This window comes from Chelonia mydas, chromosome 15, assembly GCF_015237465.2.
Source record: "Chelonia mydas isolate rCheMyd1 chromosome 15, rCheMyd1.pri.v2, whole genome shotgun sequence".
NCBI lineage: Eukaryota > Metazoa > Chordata > Testudines > Cheloniidae > Chelonia > Chelonia mydas.
Window position 1 is genome coordinate 3,438,193 of NC_057856.1, and position 21,412 is coordinate 3,459,604.

General features: G+C 53.2%; 1 protein-coding gene across 2 annotated transcripts; it reads left to right on the forward strand.

The window, feature by feature from the left end:
• Positions 1-3,002: 3,002 nt before the first annotated feature.
• LOC102942392 (zinc finger protein 850) lies at positions 3,003-13,771 on the forward strand. Of its 2 annotated transcripts, none has more exons than XM_043529984.1 (4): positions 3,003-3,511; positions 4,672-4,798; positions 5,600-5,707; positions 7,973-13,771. In XM_043529984.1, exons 1-4 carry the CDS (start codon positions 3,488-3,490, stop codon positions 10,909-10,911), a joined length of 3,198 nt encoding a protein of 1,065 aa, XP_043385919.1. In that variant the 5' UTR covers positions 3,003-3,487; the 3' UTR covers positions 10,912-13,771. The 2 variants fall into 2 exon arrangements, with proteins under 2 accessions (XP_043385919.1, XP_043385920.1); XM_043529985.1 differs by having other exon boundaries at positions 7,976-13,771.
• Positions 13,772-21,412: the final 7,641 nt, after the last annotated feature.

Consider the following 21,412-nt stretch of genomic DNA (forward strand, 5'->3'; position numbering starts at 1 on the left):
TCTTTGTTCCATGTAAGCCGCGGGGGGGGCGCATTATGGGCCAACGCAGATGGACACTCCGATGCACCATTGCAGAGAGGAATGGACCTTGAACAGCATTTGTGTGAGAGAGGAAAGCTCTCTATTCCTGATTCCCCCAGCCCCCACCTGCAGCATCATAGGACCCCTCTCATCTCCCAGAGCCAGCTCCCCGTCATCCAGGTGGTCTGATGGTCCCTGTCCTCCAGACCTGCCTCCTTCTGGCAGATGTTGCTTGTTTGCTATGCCCAGGCTGGGCTCCCCTGCCCCTGCTGGTTCCCAGTCTGAAGGCAATACGGGTGGGGAAGCAGGACTGGGGAGTGAGGCAGGAGGGGAGCACAGACCAGGGGAGGAGTGGAACATCCCTGTGAGGGAAAAGGCCTGTGTCATCCCAATTGGTCCTACCTCCAAGGGGCGAGAAACCCTCCCTCTTGCCCATCACAGCGTGCTCCGCCAGTGACCTAGGAGCACATTATTCCCAGGGTGACGCTGCTGAGATCAGGGAATTACAACAGGGGTCAGTGTGTCCCTTGGGGATGAGCTGGTGTCTTACAGGTTAATGAAGGCGGGCTCTGGGCTGAGAATATGTTACGCTCCCTGGAGAAGTCTGGCGAAGTTGAACTGTTATTTGTAACTGTGTTGCCAACCCCCAGGGGTCAGAAATCATGAGACAGACCTCCCAAGATCCTGAGACCAGCTTACAGATCCTGAATTTTTTAAAAAAAATCAATTTTGGTTCCCTTTTATCATTTAATTAATTATCATAGTGGCTAGGAGTCCCAGTTATTAACCCATACCTCATTGTGCCAGGTGCTGTACAATTTTATTCATCTTGTTTCTGAATCTTTAGAGGACACTGGGGTCATGTTTTCAGCCTGTTCTCTGCAACCACAAAGGCTAGAAACTTAAAATGCTAGCTGAGAGTCTCACATGATGACCTGACTCCAGGAGCTGGGGCTTTGTGGAAAACACCAACTATCTTGAGGCTGACGATCAAATCACGAGCATTGGCAACATTGATTTGAGGCAAGGTGGGGTTTGTACATGTGAAAGACTATTGCTGTATAGCTCCTGATAAACAGGCCAGGCTATTCAGTCTACCCACAGGCAAAAGCCTAAGAAATTCAGAGGCAAAACCCTATCTGAGCAGAGCCCGCTCCAGCATTGCCTTCTGCGATTCTCCTCTGAATGAGGCAGATGGAGGGCTTGTTCCTCAGCTGTAGCTCAATAGCCATGGAGGAATCCATGCCTCTTGCTGGGACTGTCACAGTAAGACCGGTTTCACACTGGTGTATCCATTTCTCCTCTAATTGATAAAGCACTAACTGTCCTAAATCTCACACACCTACACCCTACCATTTGCACCAAGAGATTTGTCCACAAGGGGGAAGTAAATAACCCCCTCTGGTGCTAATGCCAGCTGAGTGTTCGCAGTGGGGCAGAGTGGGGGTCATCATGGCTCGCCTCACGAGCCCTATTCTTGCCTCCCAGGTAACTGGACTTGTTTGCAGCAGGTTTAACTAAGAAAGTGGTAAAAATGGAGCCTCAGCTCCACCAAGGCCCCCTCCGGTGCTAATCCTGCTTCAGCTGAACCTACGATAGACCACTTTGTAAATTTCTTAGTGTAGACAGGCCCTAAGTGAATATTTAAACTGGCACACAACATATGTTCAACGTGTGTGTCACAAGAACAAGTCAGATCCCGGCAGGAATATGAACCCAGAAGCTCAAATGACATTTAAAATAATGTTTGCCCAATTTCTATCCCAAGCAGCATGTGCCTGTGCCTCAGTTTCCCCATCTAACAAAAGGGAATAATGGCACTGACCTCCGTTATAAAGCACTTGGGGATCCACTGATGAACAGTACTGTGAAACAAGTGGGTATTATTATTAGGTGACTGACACCCCCAATCCAGTCTCCTTGTACTCCAGGTGGCTTAGACCTGATTTGGATTGGAAGGACCATTTTATATCCTCCAGTCAAGATGCTACAGACAGTGACAAACTGAGGTATAGGAAGACAGTCGGTATTTATGGTTCAGCTGACAAAATTCCCTATTCAGAGGGGAGAATTCCTGAGCCCGGTGGGACTTTATTCAGCATCTCACAGAAGCTTGCTCTCCCTAGATTGCTGGTTGGAGACTCTTACACTCTCTAAGCTGGATGTCTTGTTTGGATGGTGGCCCAGTGCTGCCCTGCTGCATTAAACCCTGCTCCTCTCCCTCGCCAGCATCACTAGGCCATGGGCTGCCCTTCCGAGTGCCACTTGTCCCAGAGACCCGTGCGAGGCCAGCTGAGCTGTTGGGGTTGGCATGCCCCCTATCGCTCACTAGCCAGAGCACCGTGAGCGAGGAAGGTGGGGGCCCCAGGGGGCTCTGAGCTCAGCATCAACTCCTGGGCATCAGAAGGGCTGGAAGGTCCAGTGCTTAAAGTGGTCCGAAGAAAGCAGGGGATCTCTCATAATCTGTGCAGGGCAGCTCTACTGGGAGGGAGCTGACAGTTCTGCCCTCAGTGACCCAGTTCAGAATTTGGGTGTTTGTTTATTTATTTATTGCCAGGTTTCCAACCCCTTGGGCATCACCCTTCCCCCACCAACCTCTTCAAGCACTGAGAAGACCCCTGAGCAGAGCTGTGCTAGGTGGAATGAGCAACCCCCCTGCCCCGCAAGCTCCACTAGACATGTGCCCCCAGCCCCTTTCTCAGCTAGCAGCTCCCCCATACCCAGACCAAAGCTCCCCAGCCCCCTCCCCACCGCTGCCCAAACCCCTGTGCACCCCGTGAGCAAAGCCCCCTTGCTCCCCGGAGCCACTGGACTGTCCCTGACTTGCCCCCAGGCCAGATTCGATTCCAATACACCCAGCCAGCAGCTGCCCCCGGCCCGGCTTCCCGCTGCGGCTGGGCCCCCCGGAGCCGGAGCCAGCTCAGGGGAGGCGCATCCCAGCGTGGGGGGCTCAGGCCGGGCCGCCCTCGAGGGCACGGAGGCGGCGGCAGGTTTGTCTCCTGGCCCCAGGCTGCGATCCGTGCCCCAGAGGCTGCAGCCGGCTGGAGAGACCCCTTCCCCGGCTGGGGGCCGCTCCCCGGCCGCCGGCGCGCAGGGGCTGGCTGCAGAGGGCCGGGCAGCGGCTCTGCGCAGCGCTGGGCGCGGGGAGCGGCGCTAAGACGCGGCGTTTGCGGGCTCGGGCCGCGCTCGGCTGCCGGCGGAGGGGCCCCGGCGCGGCTCGGAGAGGCAGGCGGGGTCCCGCCTCGGGAACCGCGTCTCGCTCGCTACGAGCCCGAGCCCCGGGGAAGCTGCTGCCTTTGTGCGTTTGCAGCGGGCTCGGCTCTTCCCTCCTGCCCTGCGGCCGGGCCGGGCTCCGCGGCGTGGGGCCCCGTCAGCGGGGAGGCTGCGATTCCGCCTCCACTGCCGAGCTGCAGCCGAGAGACCGAACCTGCCGCTGCCCAAGGAGAGGAGGCTCCGGCGGCCGGGGATGGCTGGGGCGCGCCCCGCTCAGGTAGGGCTTTGCCGTCGGGCCTCCAGCGGGGCCTGGGCTGTGGGTATCGCACTGGCTCTGGGGGCTGCTGCCGCTAGCCCAGGGGGTAATTTCCTGCCCTGCCACAGACCTTCCGGGTGACCTAGGGCCGAGTCAGTGCCTCTGTGGGCCCCAGTTGCCATCTGTACAATGGGCTCATCCCCCGCCCCGCCAGCGGGGTAAGGGGCGGGCTGGCTTGTCAGGGTAATACACTAACGGTTGTGAAGCGCTTGGAGATCTCCTTTCGAAAAGTGCTGTAGGGGAGCAAGGTGGTGCTGGTTATTATTAATGTGCCTCTTCTTATGTTCCCTGGGTAGCAAAGGCCCCTGTGTCAATGTTCCTTCTGTAAGTGGCCTCTGATCCCGGCCCCAGTCTTCCCCATCCCACCCCAGCTCATTCAAGGCATTATTCGGTGCTGTCTAAAATGCTCCCCCTTCCTCTCTCCCCCCCCGCCCCAAATACAGGAGGGTGTTTTGCAAATGACAGAAAATGCACTGAAGGCTGAATTATAATGCAGCCCCCATGTATCAGAAATGTCCTACACCCGCATTAATGAATCGCAGCATCTGTCATGCGAACAGCTCCCTGCCTGGTGGCTGTGAGGAGGTGTTCATGGGTGTTTCCTAGCCAGATCTTATCCCCCAAGTCACAGTGAAATGTTCCAGCTTGGCCCTGACAAATGATGATGGGACAAACCCAGCCGTATGCAGCTTGCATTTGCCACGGGAGCCTCTGGGACAAGACCAGGAGTGATGTAAACCCTGGTGTGAGTTACAGGTTGGATTTGCTAGTCAGCGGGGTCTAATAAACAGCTGACGTCTCAAATGCAAACACGTGGCTACTGCAGCTAGGCAGGGAGGCCCCAGGTGCTGCTTCAGCAGGAAATCGCCACCGAGACAAAGGCCAGGCTTCTGCTCCCCATCCCTGCATCCACTGCACACTGTTTCCATGAGAGTCCTCCGGTGACAGGTGTGAGCTGTCCCGGGGGATTCCCATCCTGGGTACACCAGCAGCAACGTGTGTGGTCAGCATGTGTTACACACGCAGGAAATGCTCTCCCTGCCCTGCCAGGACCCAGAGCTGCTGCTCTCAGCGTGTGACTGAAGCAGAGGCTGCCGATCACGGTTTATTTGCTGTTTCAGGCCCCAGTCACGTTTGACGACGTCGCTGTCTATTTCTCCGCGGAGGAGTGGGAGGAGCTAGCAGAATGGCAGAAGGAGCTGTACAAGGACGTGATGAGGGACAACTACGAGGCTTTGATCTCCCTGGGTAACGATTAGTGGTCACTCGTTCATTAGAAGCTGCAGCCCCCAAATAGCAGAGCTTCAAGTCATGCTCTGTAGTGTGATTACATGAAACAAAGAGCCCTGCCTTAAGCATCAACCAGAGAACTTGCTGACCGGGAAGTCCTTCCATTTATTAAATTCCCCCTGTAACACATCCTGGTCCTCTCTGGTGGTGGTGAAGGATCAGGAAGCCTATAACCACTGCACACGGTGTACAAGAGAGCGCTCCCTGCATGCTGTGTGGTACCATTTGTGGGAGTGGAATGGAGACATTTCCTGTGTCTAGGGAGAAGTTCGGATGTAAATGGGCCGGTGGCTGAGGCCATGGGACACACCAAGTATCATTCATCCTGTACAGTAAGTGTAGGTACCTGAGTCTCCCGTGAGCTGTTCAGCTCATTTCAATCCGTAAGGCTTTTTTGCCTCTGGATCTTCACTCTCTTCCCGTGTAATTCATACACTGGGCTGGGATTAAATCAGGAGCGTCATTTGAAAATGGTGACAGAACAGTGAGTAATTGCTGAGCTACACATTAGGTGGGATGGGTAGTCCAGTGGTTAGAGTGCTTGTTTAGAACTTGAGAGTCTTGAGTTCAGTTTCCTGCTCCACCACAGACTGTCTGGGCAAGTCACATGGTTCTCTGGGCCTCAGTTCCCCATCTGTAAAATGGGGATACCTGCCTTGCCCTGCTGCACAGGGGCTTGTGAGGATAAACACATTGGCGATTGTGAGGGGCCAGCTAAGTACCTAGGATCAATAGATAATTCTCTTCTCTCATCACCAGGACATGCTGCCGCTAAACCCGACATTATCCAGCTGCTTGAACGTGGGGAAGAGCCATGTGTCAAGGGTCACAAGGACTCTGGGAATGGAAAAGCTTTTAACTTTATCTGTGAGTAATGATTGACAAACCGTTCAGAAACAATGAGTGTGCGGAACCCAGCCGCCCCTTCCTGCATGCTGGCAATTACCTCTTTGCTCCCAGTAACAAATGCAGTAACCCTTGTTACTGGCGCATCATTTTGGCAGGTGTCAGCTGTGTATCCCCATCGATATATTTCCACTCCCATTGGAAATAGCAACTGAGCTCTTAATTTTCCCTTGCTAGTGGGTGAACGGCTCTGGAGAGCAAAGTGGAGCAAAGCAGAGGCTGCTTACGTGGAATTTGAAGTGGAGTGGAGAGGGCATGTTCTTGCTTGGAGCAAAAGAAGGTCACAGAGAACAGCCACTCCTTCTTTCCCAAACTGATCTAGAACTGACCGAATTGCCAAATTGGTACAGTTTGAGAGCTCCTCCCCTTCCTAGCAGAGGACAGAGGCTGTCAATCAATGCCTGTCTGTAATGCTGATCCTGTTTATTCACTGGAAGCAAATGGAAACCTTTTAACAGACCTCTGTCTGTCTCTCTCCACTTTGTTACACTGTATTAACTGTCTGGTTAGCTATGAGATAACATCAGAGGAATCCAATTAACAGGTCAGAAATGATATCTAGGATGAAATTCTGGCCTCACTGCAGTCAATAGCAAAGCTCCTATTGACTTTCAAAGGGCCAGGACTTCCCCCTTAAAGCTTAGTGAGCGATTTCAGAAACATTTGTGAGCCATATTGACCCAAGAAGGGCAAAGGCAGACCTTGTATAAGCAGCTGGAGCTGCATTAATGTTAATGAAGTTGACGTCCGGTAGATCTGATTTGGGCCCTCTGCATGCAGATCATAGAATCATAGAAGGTTAGGGTTGGAAGGGACCTCAGGAGGTCATCTAGTCCAACCCCCTGCTTGAAGCAGGACCAATCCCCAATTTTTGCCCCAGATCCCTAAATGGCCCCCTCAAGGATTGAACACACAACCCTGGGTTTAGCCAGCCAATGCTCAAACCACTGAGCTATCCCTCCCCCCTAATTGCCAAGTAGGATGTAGTTCTGGGGTGAGATTCTGACCCCACTGAAGTCAATGGCAAAATTTTCATTGACTTTAATGGAACCAGGATTTCGCTCCTAATTTCTACATAAATCTGGGCAGGAGTTTTCCAGCTGGTGCATGGCTGAAAGTCCAACCTCATGGGAATGCTATAGAAATAAAATGTTAAAGTCATTGAAATAAACTAGGGCTGTCAAGCGATTAAAAAAAATTAATCACGATAAATAGCGCGATTAAAAAAAATTAATTGTGATTAATCACACTGTAAAACAATAAGAAAATACCATTTATTTAAATATTTTTGATGTTTTCTACATTTTTAATTATATTGATTTCAATTATAACACAGAATACAATGCGTATAGTGCTCACTTTATATTTATTTTTTATTACAAATATTTGTACTGTAAAAACCAAAAGAAATAGTATTTTTCAATTCACCTAATACAGGTACTGTAGTGCAATCTCTTTATCGTGAAAGTTAAACTTACAAATGTAGAATTATGTACAAAAAATTCATTCAAAAATAAAACAATATAAAACTTTACAGCCTACAAGTCCACTCAGTCCTACTTCTTGTTCAGCCAATCGCTCAGACAAACAAGTTCATTTACATTTGCAGGAGATAATGCTGCCCACTTCTTGTTCACAGTGTCACCTGAAAGTGAGAACAGATGTTTGCATGGCACTGTTGTAGCCGGTGTCGCAAGATATTTACGTGCCAGATGCACTAAAGATTCATATGACCCTTCATGATTCAACCACCATTCCAGAGGACTTGTAGGACTTGTAGACTCTAAAGTCTTGCATTGTTTTATTTTTGAGTGCAGTTATGTAACATCTACATTTGTAAGTTGCACTTTCACGTTAAAGAGATTGCACTACAGTACCTGTATGAGGTGAATTGAAAAATATAAAGTGAGCAGTGTACACTTTGTATTCTGTGTGGTAATTGAAATCAATATATTTGAAAATGTCGAAAAACATCCAAAATATTTAATACCTTTCAATTGGTATTCTATTCTTGAACAGTGCGATTAAAACGGCGATTAATTGTGATTAATTTTTTTGAGTTAATTGCGGGAGTGATTAATTGACAGCCCTAAATAAACCCATGCTGTCATTGACTGCTGCTCTATAATTACGTTAACTGAACTATAGGCTGAGCGTATTCACAGGAGCTTTCCATTCTCTCCAGCCCATGCGATAAATAACATCTGGATTCTCTCTCCATTGCAGCAGATGCTGAGATCAGGGGGAAGAAGGAGACTCATCTGCAGGAGACTCTCAGGGGATTGGAAGTGCCCAGGCTGTTAGCAGGGGGACCCACAGAACGTGGCCTCCAGAGCTCGGACAGGGAATTAGTCTGTCAGGCTCAGTCCAACTCAGAAGATCATCAGGGAAACTCTCCTGGAAGTGGAGTGGAGCCACCCCCTCCTTGGCAAAGCAGGCTCACTGCAGCCACCTGGCAACGCTGCTCCCTGGGATGTAAGCAGGTGGCTCCCTTTGAACTCCCTGTGGGACTCCCACGTGTGCTTGAGGGCAGGGTCTGGCCCTTGGATGTCCTTGCTCCCCAGCCATTCACTCCTGCTGAGACTCTGTGTAAACACATCCAGTGTGAGAAATGGTTCACTCCGCCGCCAGCTGCTGGTGGTCACGGCGGGACGCCCATGGGAGCAGAGACCTCCATGTGCCCCAAGTGCAAGGGGAGCCGTGGGGAGAGCTCTTCTCTTAGTGCACGTCAGAGACTCCCCCCGGGAGAGAACCCCTGTCTGTGCGCTCGCCGTGAGCCAAGCCCAGCCCAGCTCGTGACCCAGAGACTCCCCCCGGGAGAGAACCCCTGTCTGTGCGCTCGCCGTGAGCCAAGCTCAGCCCAGCCTGTGCCCCAGAGACTCCCCCCGGGAGAGAACCCCTGTCTGTGCGCTCGCCGTGAGCCAAGCCCAGCCCAGCTCGTGACCCAGAGACTCCCCCCGGGAGAGAACCCCTGTCTGTGCGCTCGCCGTGAGCCAAGCTCAGCCCAGCCTGTGCCCCAGAGACTCCCCCCGGGAGAGAACCCCTGTCTGTGCGCTCGCCGTGAGCCAAGCCCAGCCCAGCTCGTGACCCAGAGACTCCCCCCGGGAGAGAACCCCTGTCTGTGCGCTCGCCGTGAGCCAAGCCCAGCCCAGCCTGTGCCCCAGAGACTCCCCCCGGGAGAGAACCCCTGTCTGCGCGCTCGCCGTGAGCCAAGCCCAGCCCAGCCTGTGCCCCAGAGACTCCCCCCGGGAGAGAACCCCTGTCTGCGCGCTCGCCGTGAGCCAAGCCCAGCCCAGCCTGTGCCCCAGAGACTCCCCCCGGGAGAGAACCCCTGTCTGCGCGCTCGCCGTGAGCCAAGCCCAGCCCAGCCTGTGCCCCAGAGACTCCCCCCGGGAGAGAACCCCTGTCTGTGCGCTCGCCGTGAGCCAAGCCCAGCCCAGCCTGTGCCCCAGAGACTCCCCCCGGGAGAGAACCCCTGTCTGTGCGCTCGCCGTGAGCCAAGCCCAGCCCAGCCTGTGCCCCAGAGACTCCCCCCGGGAGAGAACCCCTGTCTGCGCGCTCACCGTGAGCCAAGCCCAGCCCAGCCTGTGCCCCAGAGACTCCCCCCGGGAGAGAACCCCTGTCTGTGCGCTCGCCGTGAGCCAAGCCCAGCCCAGCTCGTGACCCAGAGACTCCCCCCGGGAGAGAACCCCTGTCTGCGCGCTCGCCGTGAGCCAAGCCCAGCCCAGCCTGTGCCCCAGAGACTCCCCCCGGGAGAGAACCCCTGTCTGCGCGCTCGCCGTGAGCCAAGCCCAGCCCAGCCTGTGCCCCAGAGACTCCCCCCGGGAGAGAACCCCTGTCTGTGCGCTTGCCGTGAGCCAAGCCCAGCCCAGCCTGTGCCCCAGAGACTCCCCCCGGGAGAGAACCCCTGTCTGCGCGCTCGCCGTGAGCCAAGCCCAGCCCAGCCTGTGCCCCAGAGACTCCCCCCGGGAGAGAACCCCTGTCTGTGCGCTCGCCGTGAGCCAAGCCCAGCCCAGCTCGTGACCCAGAGACTCCCCCCGGGAGAGAACCCCTGTCTGTGCGCTCGCCGTGAGCCAAGCCCAGCCCAGCCTGTGCCCCAGGGACTCCCCCCGGGAGAGAACCCCTGTCTGTGCGCTCGCCGTGAGCCAAGCCCAGCCCAGCCTGTGCCCCAGGGACTCCCCCCGGGAGAGAACCCCTGTCTGTGCGCTCGCCGTGAGCCAAGCCCAGCCCAGCCTGTGCCCCAGAGACTCCCCCCGGGAGAGAACCCCTGTCTGCGCGCTCGCCGTGAGCCAAGCCCAGCCCAGCCTGTGCCCCAGAGACTCCCCCCGGGAGAGAACCCCTGTCTGCGCGCTCGCCGTGAGCCAAGCCCAGCCCAGCCTGTGCCCCAGAGACTCCCCCCGGGAGAACGACTGTATAGATGCCCCAAGTGCGAGAAGAGCTTCTGCTACAGGCAGGAATACACGTGGCACCAGAGAGCCCACGTGGGCGACAGGCTCTATAAATGCAGCGGGTGTGAGAAAAGTTTCCGCTCCAAGCAGGAGCTGGTCTGGCACCAGCGGGCCCACGCGGCAGAGAGGCCGTACAAGTGCAGAGAGTGCGAGAAGAGCTTCCGCTACAAGCAGGAATTCACATGGCACCAGAGAGCCCACGTGGGCGACAGGCCGTATAAATGCCCCACCTGCGATAAGCACTTTCGCTACCAGCAAGAGCTCACGTGGCACCAACGGAGCCACACCGGGGAGAGGAGCTACAAGTGCCTGGGCTGCGAGAAGAGCTTCCGCTACAAACAGGAATTCACGTGGCACCAGAGGGTCCATGTGGGAGAGAACCCCTGCCGATGCCCCACGTGTCAGAGGACCTTCCGCTGCAAGCAGCAGTATGCAAGCCACCAGAGGGCCCACAGCGGGGAGAGGCCCCATAGATGCTCTGAGTGCGGTAGGGGCTTCAGCCGGAACTCAGCCCTTCTTAAACACCAGCGGCTCCACACCGGGGAGGGACCTTACTGCTGTCCTGCCTGCGAGAAAAGCTTCCGCCAGTGCGCACACCTTCTCAAACACCAGAGATCCCCCACACGCAAGAGAGACCGGCTGGATGGGCAGAAGCTTTCTGAGCGGAGGCAGCCCCAGCAAGGCCCGAGCAAGGCTGCAGGCAGAGAGACCCTGTAAACCCCCAGAACCTGCAGAACGTTTCGGGGGAGCGCTCGCTTTCCTGAGCATCCGGGAGGCCGAAGCAGGAGAGGAGCTCGGCTGATGAACCCAGCATGTGAGAGCCTCAAGCGCAAGCTGAAGTCGCACAGTGCCACATGGGAAAGAGCCTGGAAAGGGGCTGAACAGGTGGAAAGGGCTGTAGAGTCGGAGTCCCTCGGGGAGCCCGTGGAAGACACACACATGGCAACAAGTTATAGGTCAGTAGGACTTCTCTTCCTGGAGGTGCTCAGATACTTCGGTGATGGGCAGCAGGGTAGAACCCTGGAATCCGGGGCCCCGTCTGGCTGCTGACTCTGTGCCTTATTGTTACTAAATGAGTAGCTGCTCCTGTGCCCCTGTGGCTAAGGTGCTCACCCGCTCCAGTCCTGCTCCCCGCACACTGCATCGTCAGCCTTAAATATGCCAGGAGATCTCCATTGCTGCGGGGCAAACCAACATGTTAATGCAACATTGTGCATTTGGAGGAGGATGTCAATGCCAAGGAGTCAGGACGGTTGAAGTGCTGGGACTCGCAGGCACTCTTAGCTGAGCCCTCTGGATAGCCATAACTCACAGCTGCAAGCAGGGTACTGGAGCGATGATGCTCTTCGGGCTCTCTTCTGGCTTCCAGCCCTGCCCCAGATACTCAGATCAAACCGTTTTGCTGCCACCCTGCATCACACGTCAGCGTAAAGGAGCAGCTATGTGGGTGCCTTGCTCATTGTTACTTTGCTCAAATGTTGCACACGCAAGGTAACCGCGCCACCTCTAGAGGGCGATCTCATACTAACATAATGGGGCATTTCTGGTACTTGCCGTTATTTGAAAATCAAGGTTGCTGGGCCGTGACCCACCTGTACCACTGCTGAAAAGATCCCTCTGTGGGGAGGGTCCTGAGCATTGCAGGGGCTGTGGGGGCTCAAAGCACAGCTTCCCATGTACCTCCAAGTACAGTCGCCTTTCTCACCAGCTCTCTTTCTGCACTTTCGGCCCTGCATTACTGTGCAGACTGCGATATGGGGGCTGTATTTCTCTGAGCGCCCCCCTTTCAGAGGGTGCTGCATGCGCACATCGTGCACCTCTGCAAGCTGACGGGAGCTCGGCTGTGATCCCTCCTTGGCTCAGCCCCCTTTGGGGAGTCGAATGCTGGAGCTAGATTCACACAGTCCATCAGCTCCTTCCTGGAAGGGCGGCTGGCGCTGTGCGGAGGCGTTTTGGCTCCCTCTCACCGCGCAAAGCTGGCCCCATCGGGCGTTTTCTCCACAACATCTCAAGCCCTCTTTTCATGCCATAGTCAGAACTTTTCCTGGGGCTAAATTCTGTTACACTGATGTAATTCCAGAGCAACTCCACTGACTTCAGTGGTGTTTACGCTGCTGTAACTCCGAGCAGAATCTGGCCCTTGCCCTAAGATCTTGTTCCTCCCTGGTGTTGCTCCAGGGCAGTGTGGTCAGTAGGAGTGGTAGCCACCTCTACTTCTTGTCCTGTCTCCACCATCTTGTGAAGGAGGAGAGGTACCACAGGTGACTGTAGGAAATGGGATCTGCCACATGGGGGGGGTCTGGACTGTCCCTTGTCCTGATATGGGCTGAAATCCACTGGATGCATCCAAATCACTGACCCAGTGGCTCTAGCTGGCCCATTGCGTGTTTCCGCCACACCCAGGCTCTAGAAGAGTGCTCCTCTCTCTGGCTTTATTAATTAGAGGGTAGTGGGAAGGTGAGGGGTAGGCACTGGCGTGAGACCCAGGAGACCTGGACTCAAGACTCTGTGTGCGCCCCTGGCCCAGTCTCTCTGGCTGTAGGTCCCAGCTGCATAGTGGGGATAAGAGCAGGGCCCTGCTGCGTGGGGTGGCTGCGCACTGTTCTGAGGTACTTGGATTCTGCAGGGATGGGAGCAGGTCAGGACCTAGCCAGATATTCTCCACAGCTTGCTAGGCGATTCCACTGTGCTCGCTGACTCCATAGCATTTCACCTCCCCATGCCCGGTAGGGTCTGCTGAATGGGGTTGCTCAGTGCAAATGCCAATCCACTGGGGTTACCACAGCTATAAATACATGCGACAAGCTTCCCTAATGCCACTTCTCTCATTAAAAGCATTGTTCCATTCTTAACGGCTCCTCCATGCTGCTCCTCTTGGAGCTGGGCGTGTCTGTCCTCCCCACCTCCCCAAAAAAAGACAGCTGGACTTCAGGAGTGCTTCACCCTGCTCCATCGCACCCACCAGCTGCCTGCGCCATGCCGTTGCTGGTGCCATGAGTTACTGGGGGCCTCCCACTTAGGTATCATAGCAACTCTTAATGAACGAGGGCCTTGTGTGCCTGCCCCAGTGACAGGCAGAGTAGGGTTATGTACAGGCCTTTCCCCAAGCATCGCGTACTGCGGACTCTTCTCAGTGGTGGAGCTGTGGCCTCTGCTGTGCATTAGATTGTACGCTCGTGGGAGCAGGGGCCTCACCTTCATGTTTGCCTGTAAAGTGCCTAGCATAGTGTGGAAGCTACAAAAATAAATAGTAATAGATAAAAAATATGCCCATGGTACGAAATGCACTTGGGCACAAAGCTACTTATCTCTGTCTCTGTAGCTAGCTCGCTGTCGCGTCAGGAGGAGTGATCGGTGGGTTTCCCTCTGTATGCAGCATTGGTGAGGCCATTACGGGGTACTGTGTCCAGTGCTGGCACACGCACTTGCCCAAAGATGTTGGAAAATTGGAAAGAGTTGAGAGATGAGGCACTAGAATGATCCGAAGTCTGGAAATCCTGCCGTATAGCGAGAGACTTAAGGAGCTTGAGCAATGTAGTTTATTACTGAAGAGATTATTATTAAAATTGATCGTGGTCAGTAGGCAGAGTCGTCCCTAAAGGGGGGGGGAGAAAGTGACGAATCTGTCACTTCCGGGACCGATCATGCCAGCCAATCGGTCCAGCCTGCAGGACCCCCCAAACGCGGGGCCCAGAGCAGGTGCTCCAATTCACCATACCCAAGGGATGGCTCTGTCAGTAGGCACCTACGTGGGGAGCAGATATCAGATTTTAGGGGCTCTTTATTCTAGCAAGCAAAGGCAGAACGAGATCCACTGGCTGGAAGTTGTAGTTAGAAAACTTCAAATTAGAACTAAGATGCAACTTTTTGACAGTGAGGGGAATTAACCTTTGGAACTGCTTAACCCGGAAGGTGGTAAAATTCTCTCTCACTTGGAGACTTTAAATCAAGACTGTATGGCTCTAAGAGACATGCTGTGGTTTGACCATGAGTCATTGGGTGCAATCCAGCCACTTACAGAGTAAGGAAAAATAATTGCCTTCGGTAAGAGTCTCCGGCCTGTGTATACAGAAGGTCAGACTAGATGATCATGGTGCCTTCTGGCCTTAAAATCTATCTAATCTATCTTCTCCCCTCTCCCCCCCCACCCCCTTAGCCAGTGACAGTGGTGTTTAGGTGCTAAGCACAGGAACGTTAACTCCAGTTTAGTTTTGGCAGGGTTGTAGACTGTGCTCTTCTCTATGTGAGGTTGCATTTCATAAGCTGACTTTCTTCATTAGAAGTTAGGGGAAAATTCAAAGGGGAAGGAGCGCTCTGAAGCCAAAATATCGTTGCCTTCATTGAGGCAAAGAGATGCTCTTAAGAAGGCAAGACATGGTTTCCTCCTGATTTCATGTGGTAAGGAGTTCTACAGCCAGAAATACTCACATTGGGAGAAGTAGTGGCACTCACCTTATCTACACAATTTCCTTTAATCTCATAAGTATTGCAAGATACTTACAGAACTGTTCTCTTGGAACAAGATAGATCCATCATGAATACATTGTTTTGCTGCTGGAATTCAGACATCTACCATTATCATGTTTTACCTGATCCAGAATTTTTCCCTGGTGGCCAGCTCCAACTTCTCTTTAAGTCAGTTACAAGCCGCTCATCAATTCCAACACAGATGAGATCAGGCCTTGTATAAATACAGCAGTAAGAGTGTAGAGGAGGGGCGGGCAAACTTTTTGGCCTGAGGGCCACATCGGGTTTCTGAAACTGACCCCACCCTGCTTCTCACCCCCTGATGCCCCCCCCCGGGACCCCTGCCCCATCCACCCCTCCCTGTCCCCTGACCGCCCCTGGACTCCCAGCCCCTGACCTTCCCCCGCCACCCCATCCGATCCCCCTCTCCTTCCTGACTGCCCCCCAGGACTCCTGCGCCCATTCAAAACCCCTGTTCCCTGCCCTCTGACTGCCCCAACCCCTATCCACACTACCGCCCCCTGACCACCACCCCGAATTCCCCTGCCCTCTATCCAACCCCCTCACCTGCTCCCTGCCCCCTTGTCGCGCTGCCTGGAGCACCAGTGGCTGGCAGTGCTACAGCCGCACTGCCCAGAGCATCAGGACAGGCAGCCGCGCCGCCCGGCTGGAGCCTGCCACCCGCCGCGCCGCCCAGAGACCGGGTCCTGCAGCCGCGCCGCCCAGCTGGAGCCGGCCGCCCGCCGCGCCGCCCAGAGACCGGGTCCTGCAGCCGGCCACCCGCCGCGCCGCCCAGAGACCGGGTCCTGCAGCCGCGCCGCCCGGCTGGAGCCGGCCGCCCGCCGCGCCGCCCAGAGACCGGGTCCTGGAGCCGGCCGCCCGCCGCGCCGTCCAGAGACCGGGTCCTGGAGCCGCGCCGCCCGGCTGGAGCCGGCCGCCCGCCGCGCCGCCCAGAGACCGGGTCCTGGAGCCGCGCCGCCCAGCTGGAGCCGGCCGCCCGCCGCGCCGTCCAGAGACCGGGTCCTGGAGCCGCGCCGCCCAGCTGGAGCCGGCCGCCCGCCGCGCCGCCCAGAGACCGGTCCAGGCGGGCTCTGCAGCTGCGCTGCCCCAGGAGCTCGCAGCCCCCCGCCCAGAGCATCGCGCTGGTGGCGCAGTGAGCTGAGGCTGCAGGGGAGGGAGACAGCAGGGGAGGGGCCAGGGACAAGCCTCCCTGGCCAGGAGCTCAGGGGCCGGTCAGGAGGGTACTGCCGGCCGGATCTGACCCGCGGGCCGTAGTTTGCCCACCTCTGGAGTAGAGTGAGTGATCGGAAAAGCCAGATCAAAGAGAGACCTTAAAAAGAAAGAATTGCCCAAACTGTAACTAGGAAGTTGAAGCAGCAAAGAAAGAACTTGGAAAAGTCCAGCAGGACAACTCTTCAGGTGCCATTTCCAGCCACTTCCCAGAAAAAAAGAAGCAAAATCAGTTGGCAAAGTTCCAGGGACTTTGGTCAAGTGGAAGTTTCAAATGCTACAATGGGGTAAAAAGATGCACATCTATGTATGATGCTTGGTATGATACATATTGGAAGGGATTGTCCACAAGAACCTCAGGAAGTTAGCTGCCCAAAGGCTCATTGAATTGCTCTGACCCTAAAGGAGAGCTGAGGGCTGACATTTATTTGTTCATTTCACTTCGTAGCGGTCCATCTGCTCAGTGCTCTGGACACGTTCGTAAAAAAAATGCATAAACCAAACTACAGCAACATGCCTGCAGTGTTCAAAAAACAACCCTAGAACGCTCCCAACCCTTCTGGCTTTCCAGGAAAACTCTTCAATGCTGGTTATCTACTGGTCTGCTTAACTCCTTTTATCCCTCCATCTCCATTTGAGGGAGAAATATGGGCCTTGTAGCACTGATACATCGCTGTGACCTTGGTGGGTAAGAAGAACAGGAGGACTTGTGGCACCTTAGAGACTAACAAATTTATTTGGGCGTAAGTTTTCGTGGGCTAAAACCCACTTCATCAGATGCATTCAGTGGAAAATACAGTAGGAAGATATATATATATACACAGAGAACATGAAACAATGGGTGTTATCATACGCACTGTAACGAGAGTGATCAGGTAAGGTGAGCTATTACCAGCAGGCGAAAAAAACCCCAACCTTTTGTAGTGATAATCAACATGGGCCATTTCCAGCAGTTGACAAGAACGTGTGAGGAGCAGTAGGGGGGAAAAATAAACAAGGGGAAATTGTTTTACTTTGTGTAACAACACAGCCACTCCCAGTCTTTATTCAAGTCTAATTTAATGGTGTCCCGTTTGCAAATTAATTCCAATTCAGCAGTCTCTTATTGGAGTCTGTTTTTGAAGTTTTTTTGTTGTAATATTGAGACTTTTAGGTCTGTAATCGAGTGACCAGGGAGATTGAAGTGTTCTCCGTGACGGAAGGTTTGGCGCTAGATAAGATTTAGTTGTTGTTCAGGACTTTTCAAAATTGTATTTCAGTGCCTAAATATGGACTTAGGAGCCTAGCTTTAGGACTCCATTTTTCTTGCACTCTGAGCATATATGTGTGTATCTGCACATCTAGTAGATTAATACAACCAGTTGGGTGAAATCAGCTACACACATTTGCATGCACCAGTATAATTGGAATTTAATTTCCAGCAGCTCTCAGGTCCCACCAGCAGATGGTGGCCAAACACTCTCGGACTGAATAATCAGCTTCCTCCTTCCCATATCTGCTTCTTCACAAATTAACAACAAGGCCTTGGCGTCAACATCCAAAGCAGCAGCAGCAGCTGCTGCCTGGGGGACCAGGAAAGCCACTCCCCACAGCTTGCGAGGCCCTTTCATCTCCTCCGTTCCCAGAGGAAGAGAGCAGCCAAAAGCTGAAAGAGCACAGCTGTCCTTGGTTTGTGCTCTAAAGGCTCATGGGCTTCTCAGGGCTAGCTGGTGGCTAAACGTGAAGCTAATAAACTACATAGCACCTTCCCCTCATTTGTGTCACCTTGTGGGGCTCCAGTGGAGGCTGGAGGATATTAGCTGGGAGTTGGCGATTGATCTCTTTGCCAGTGGGTGGCCACACTTGGTCTCCCCATCTGGGGGCCTCATTGAGATGAGCTGCCACTACAGACCTGCAGCCACCACAGCGCAAAGCATGGGTTGAACCCAGGCCGTCCAGCACCAAAACCACAGCCCTCCACTGCCTGAGCTAAAGGCACAACTCTCCCTCGTGTGGACAAGCAGCAGGCTGTTATTTATTTGGTGGATGCAATCTGGTCAAGCCAAGCCACAGCGTTCGTATCAACAATGTTCAAGACACAAAGACCTCCTGGAAGTTGTCATTTTGCCACAGCCAGCCACTGGGGGGAGCCGTAGCCACATGTACGAAGCCAAGGTCTTCTCTCCGCAGCCACCCATTACTCCACTAGGTCCAGGTAGTTCCAAGCAAAGCTCTGTGATTGCCACAGTAACTTGGACCTAACTGCTGCTGTTTGGGGCCTGGATTCTGCCGCACTCCCTGTGGGGAGTCTGGCCAGTCTGCTTAAAATTCTATCCAAAACGTGAGGTTTGTATTGAATTAAAATGATAATGAATACTCCAAACCGTAGCGTGGTCCCCAGGACTGAGGGGTTCGAAGCACAGTCGCTGGATTTGTTTTTGCTGGATAGTGGAAACAGTTCTCAGTGTTGCCACTGAAATTAGGTTTCAGAGTTGACTACCCATTGAGATGAATGGGCAGGTCCCAGCTCTTAGCTGTTATCTCCGCTGGCCGCAGACTCATGTAGACACCGCTTTATCCATTAGCAGTCAGGTCCCATTTTGAAAGCTCTCTTTGCTACCATAAGGGCTAGGAACACCAGGTTTTTCCAGGGGCTGCTTAGCTCCTAGAGCACACTTTAGCTGCAAAGGGGTTAACTCCCCAGACCCACAATTGCTGAATACACAGGGTCCCAATCCCAGGCCCCATGGGCAGGGGCAGCCCCCGGTGCATGCAGTGTTGAGTGCATGGCTGGCACTTAACTAATCATAACACATTTGCGCGGAGGCAGCTGCAGTGGCTATTGGGGGAGGGGGGTTGCCTCATGCTGAAGAAAATGTGTTAATCAAAAAGAAAATACAACAGCTGTTCCCAGGATTGTTTATTTGCCCAATTAACTAGCAACATTATCAGTGCTATTAAAACCCTGGGGCAGGACCCAGAGCACTTCCTCTTTGGTCTTGCATTTTGCTGCTACCGCTGGCCTCCGGGCTCTGCTGACAGCAGCTGACCTGCCAGCATTAAGAATGTTCCTTAGCCAGGCCGGCTCAAGGTAACGCAAGCTAACGATATTGCAATACAATTTTGTTACCCAGGCGTTTGGTTCTAATCAGAAAAGAGATGCCTTAATAAACAAGCCCATCTCACTCAAACCCTGTGTATCTTATTGTTACGGCAGTTGCTTCAGCCAGGACCCTATTGTGGTAGCTCCTGTACAGTATTGATTAGGTTCGTTACGGTAGTGCCGGGGTGCCCCAGTCGTGGCCCACAACCCCCTTGTGGTAGGTGCTGTACAAACAGAACAAAGATAGTCCCTGCCCGAGTGTAAATAAATACAGTGTTGTCAACTCTCTTGTCATGATTGCAAGACTCACAATATTTGGAGTTTCTCTTCAAGCCCCCAGCTCCTGGAGTCATGTGAATAGCTGAGAATCTCAGCTTTTGTTAAGGAAATACATTTCTAGCCCTCATAATTATGGAAAAAAGCCTGAAAATATGACCTTTAATGACTCAGAAACCAGAAGCACATTACATTGATCATTGTCTTAAAATCTCATGATTTTAAAGCCAATCTCGTGATTTGGGGCAGGGATGCTGACTCATGGTTTCTGAACACTTGGCTTTAGCCAACTGCAAATCTAGTTGTTTGTGGTATTGACAAACCCAAATTTTTATTCCTTCTGCCCTGGAGCATCAATACAGTGATGGGAAAGGGAGCAGAAATCTGTTCTTCTTGGCCCAGTAGCAATGAAGTTGTTCACTGGATCCTGTTTGCAGACTCTGCGCCTGGAGATGTTGTAGTGAGCCCGGCTGGATTTGCAGATCCCAGGTTAGCTTGCGGGGCTGGGATTGCAAAGTCCCTTTTAGTTTCTAACTGAACCAGTCTGACTTGCAGTGGATAACATCACTTGCAGATGGTTTTCATTGTGGAATCTATGAGGCCCTGAGATGTACCATCTCATAGATGCTAAGGCAGGAAGGGACTGGCATGATCAGCCAGTTTGACAAGACACAGGACACAAGCTAAATTTAATGCCAACAAATGCAAAGCAACGCACATTGGAAGGGGAGGGAAAGCTGTCAACTGCTTGTGCACCGTACAGGGTTCTAAATTGTACACAGCTCCATGCAAACCTCTGCTCAATGCGCAGCTCCTGTTGAAAAGGCTAACAAGCTGCTTGGACGTAGAAGGAATGGGATGGAGAATATTGCCATGTCTTAATAAAAAACACTGCTGTGGCCACTCCTGGATGCTTTGCGCAGTACTAGTCACCCCAGCTCAAGAAAGGTAGCGCAGGTCTGGAGGGAGTTCAGAGAACAGTGATGAAAATGATCAAAGGCCTGGAAAAACTCTCCTCTGAAGAGAGATTGCCAAGATTGGGATTGTTTACTCTGGAGAGGAGACAGATAAGAAAGGATGTGATGAAAAATTTATGAAGTAAGGAATTGAATAAAGATGATAGATTGGGAGCATCTGTTTTCCCTGTCTCATAACACAAGAACAAGGGGACATTCAATTAAGGTAAACTGCGTAAAATTCAAACTAGATAAAGGAAATACTTTGACACACAATGGGTAATTAGCCCATGGAACTCATTGCCACAGGAAGTCATTGAGACCAAGAGCAGAACAAGATTCACAGAGGGACTGAACATTTATATAAACAGCAAGGAGTCCCATCTGAAGAAGTGGTGTTTTACCCACAAAAGCTTAAGCCCAAATAAATCTGTTAGTTTTTAAGGTGCCACCAGACTCCTCGTTGTTTTTGTGGCTACAGACTAACACGGCTACCCCCTGATACCTGAACATTTATATGGCTATCAAGAATAGCCAAAGTTGCCATAATTATAACACATTTCAGAAGGGATATTAACCCTCCTGTTTCAGGGCTTCAGCCAGTCTCTGGCTAATCAAGGTCAGGGAGAGAACTAAGATGGGGGCAGATTGTCCCACATCTGTTCCGCAGGGTTCTCACCCCTTCCTTGGAACCATCCGGCACAGGCGCGGGCCTTGGCTCTGCCTGGCAATTCCCATGTTCGTGCCAGAGGCATTCACTCAGCAAACCCTGCCCCATGCCTGTGCGTCTGCTTGAGCTGGCTGATGGACTGTCTCATTAGCCCCCTTTTACAGATATGGAAATTGAGACACACGGGGATGAAGCATCTCGCCCAAGGTGGCACAGCAGAGCAATGAGTAAACCAGGGACAGCTCTCAGCTGTCCCCACAACCGGCCACATGCCGTACCCACAGGGCCAGACTGCCTTCCTCCAGCTTTCACATGTGCACTGAGGGCTTGGGCGGGATTTGAACCTGGGTCTGCTCCTTCCTGAAGTGGGATCCATACCTGTGGGCCAACACGAATGCCAGCAGCATCACCGACTCCGTGGCCAGAGGAGCTGTATTTTGCCCATGTGTTTGCTAAGCCCCGTTAACTAACGCAGGTTAAGCATCTCCTCGTGGAGATGTTGTTGTTTTAACACATGTGAACTAGCAGAGGTATAAA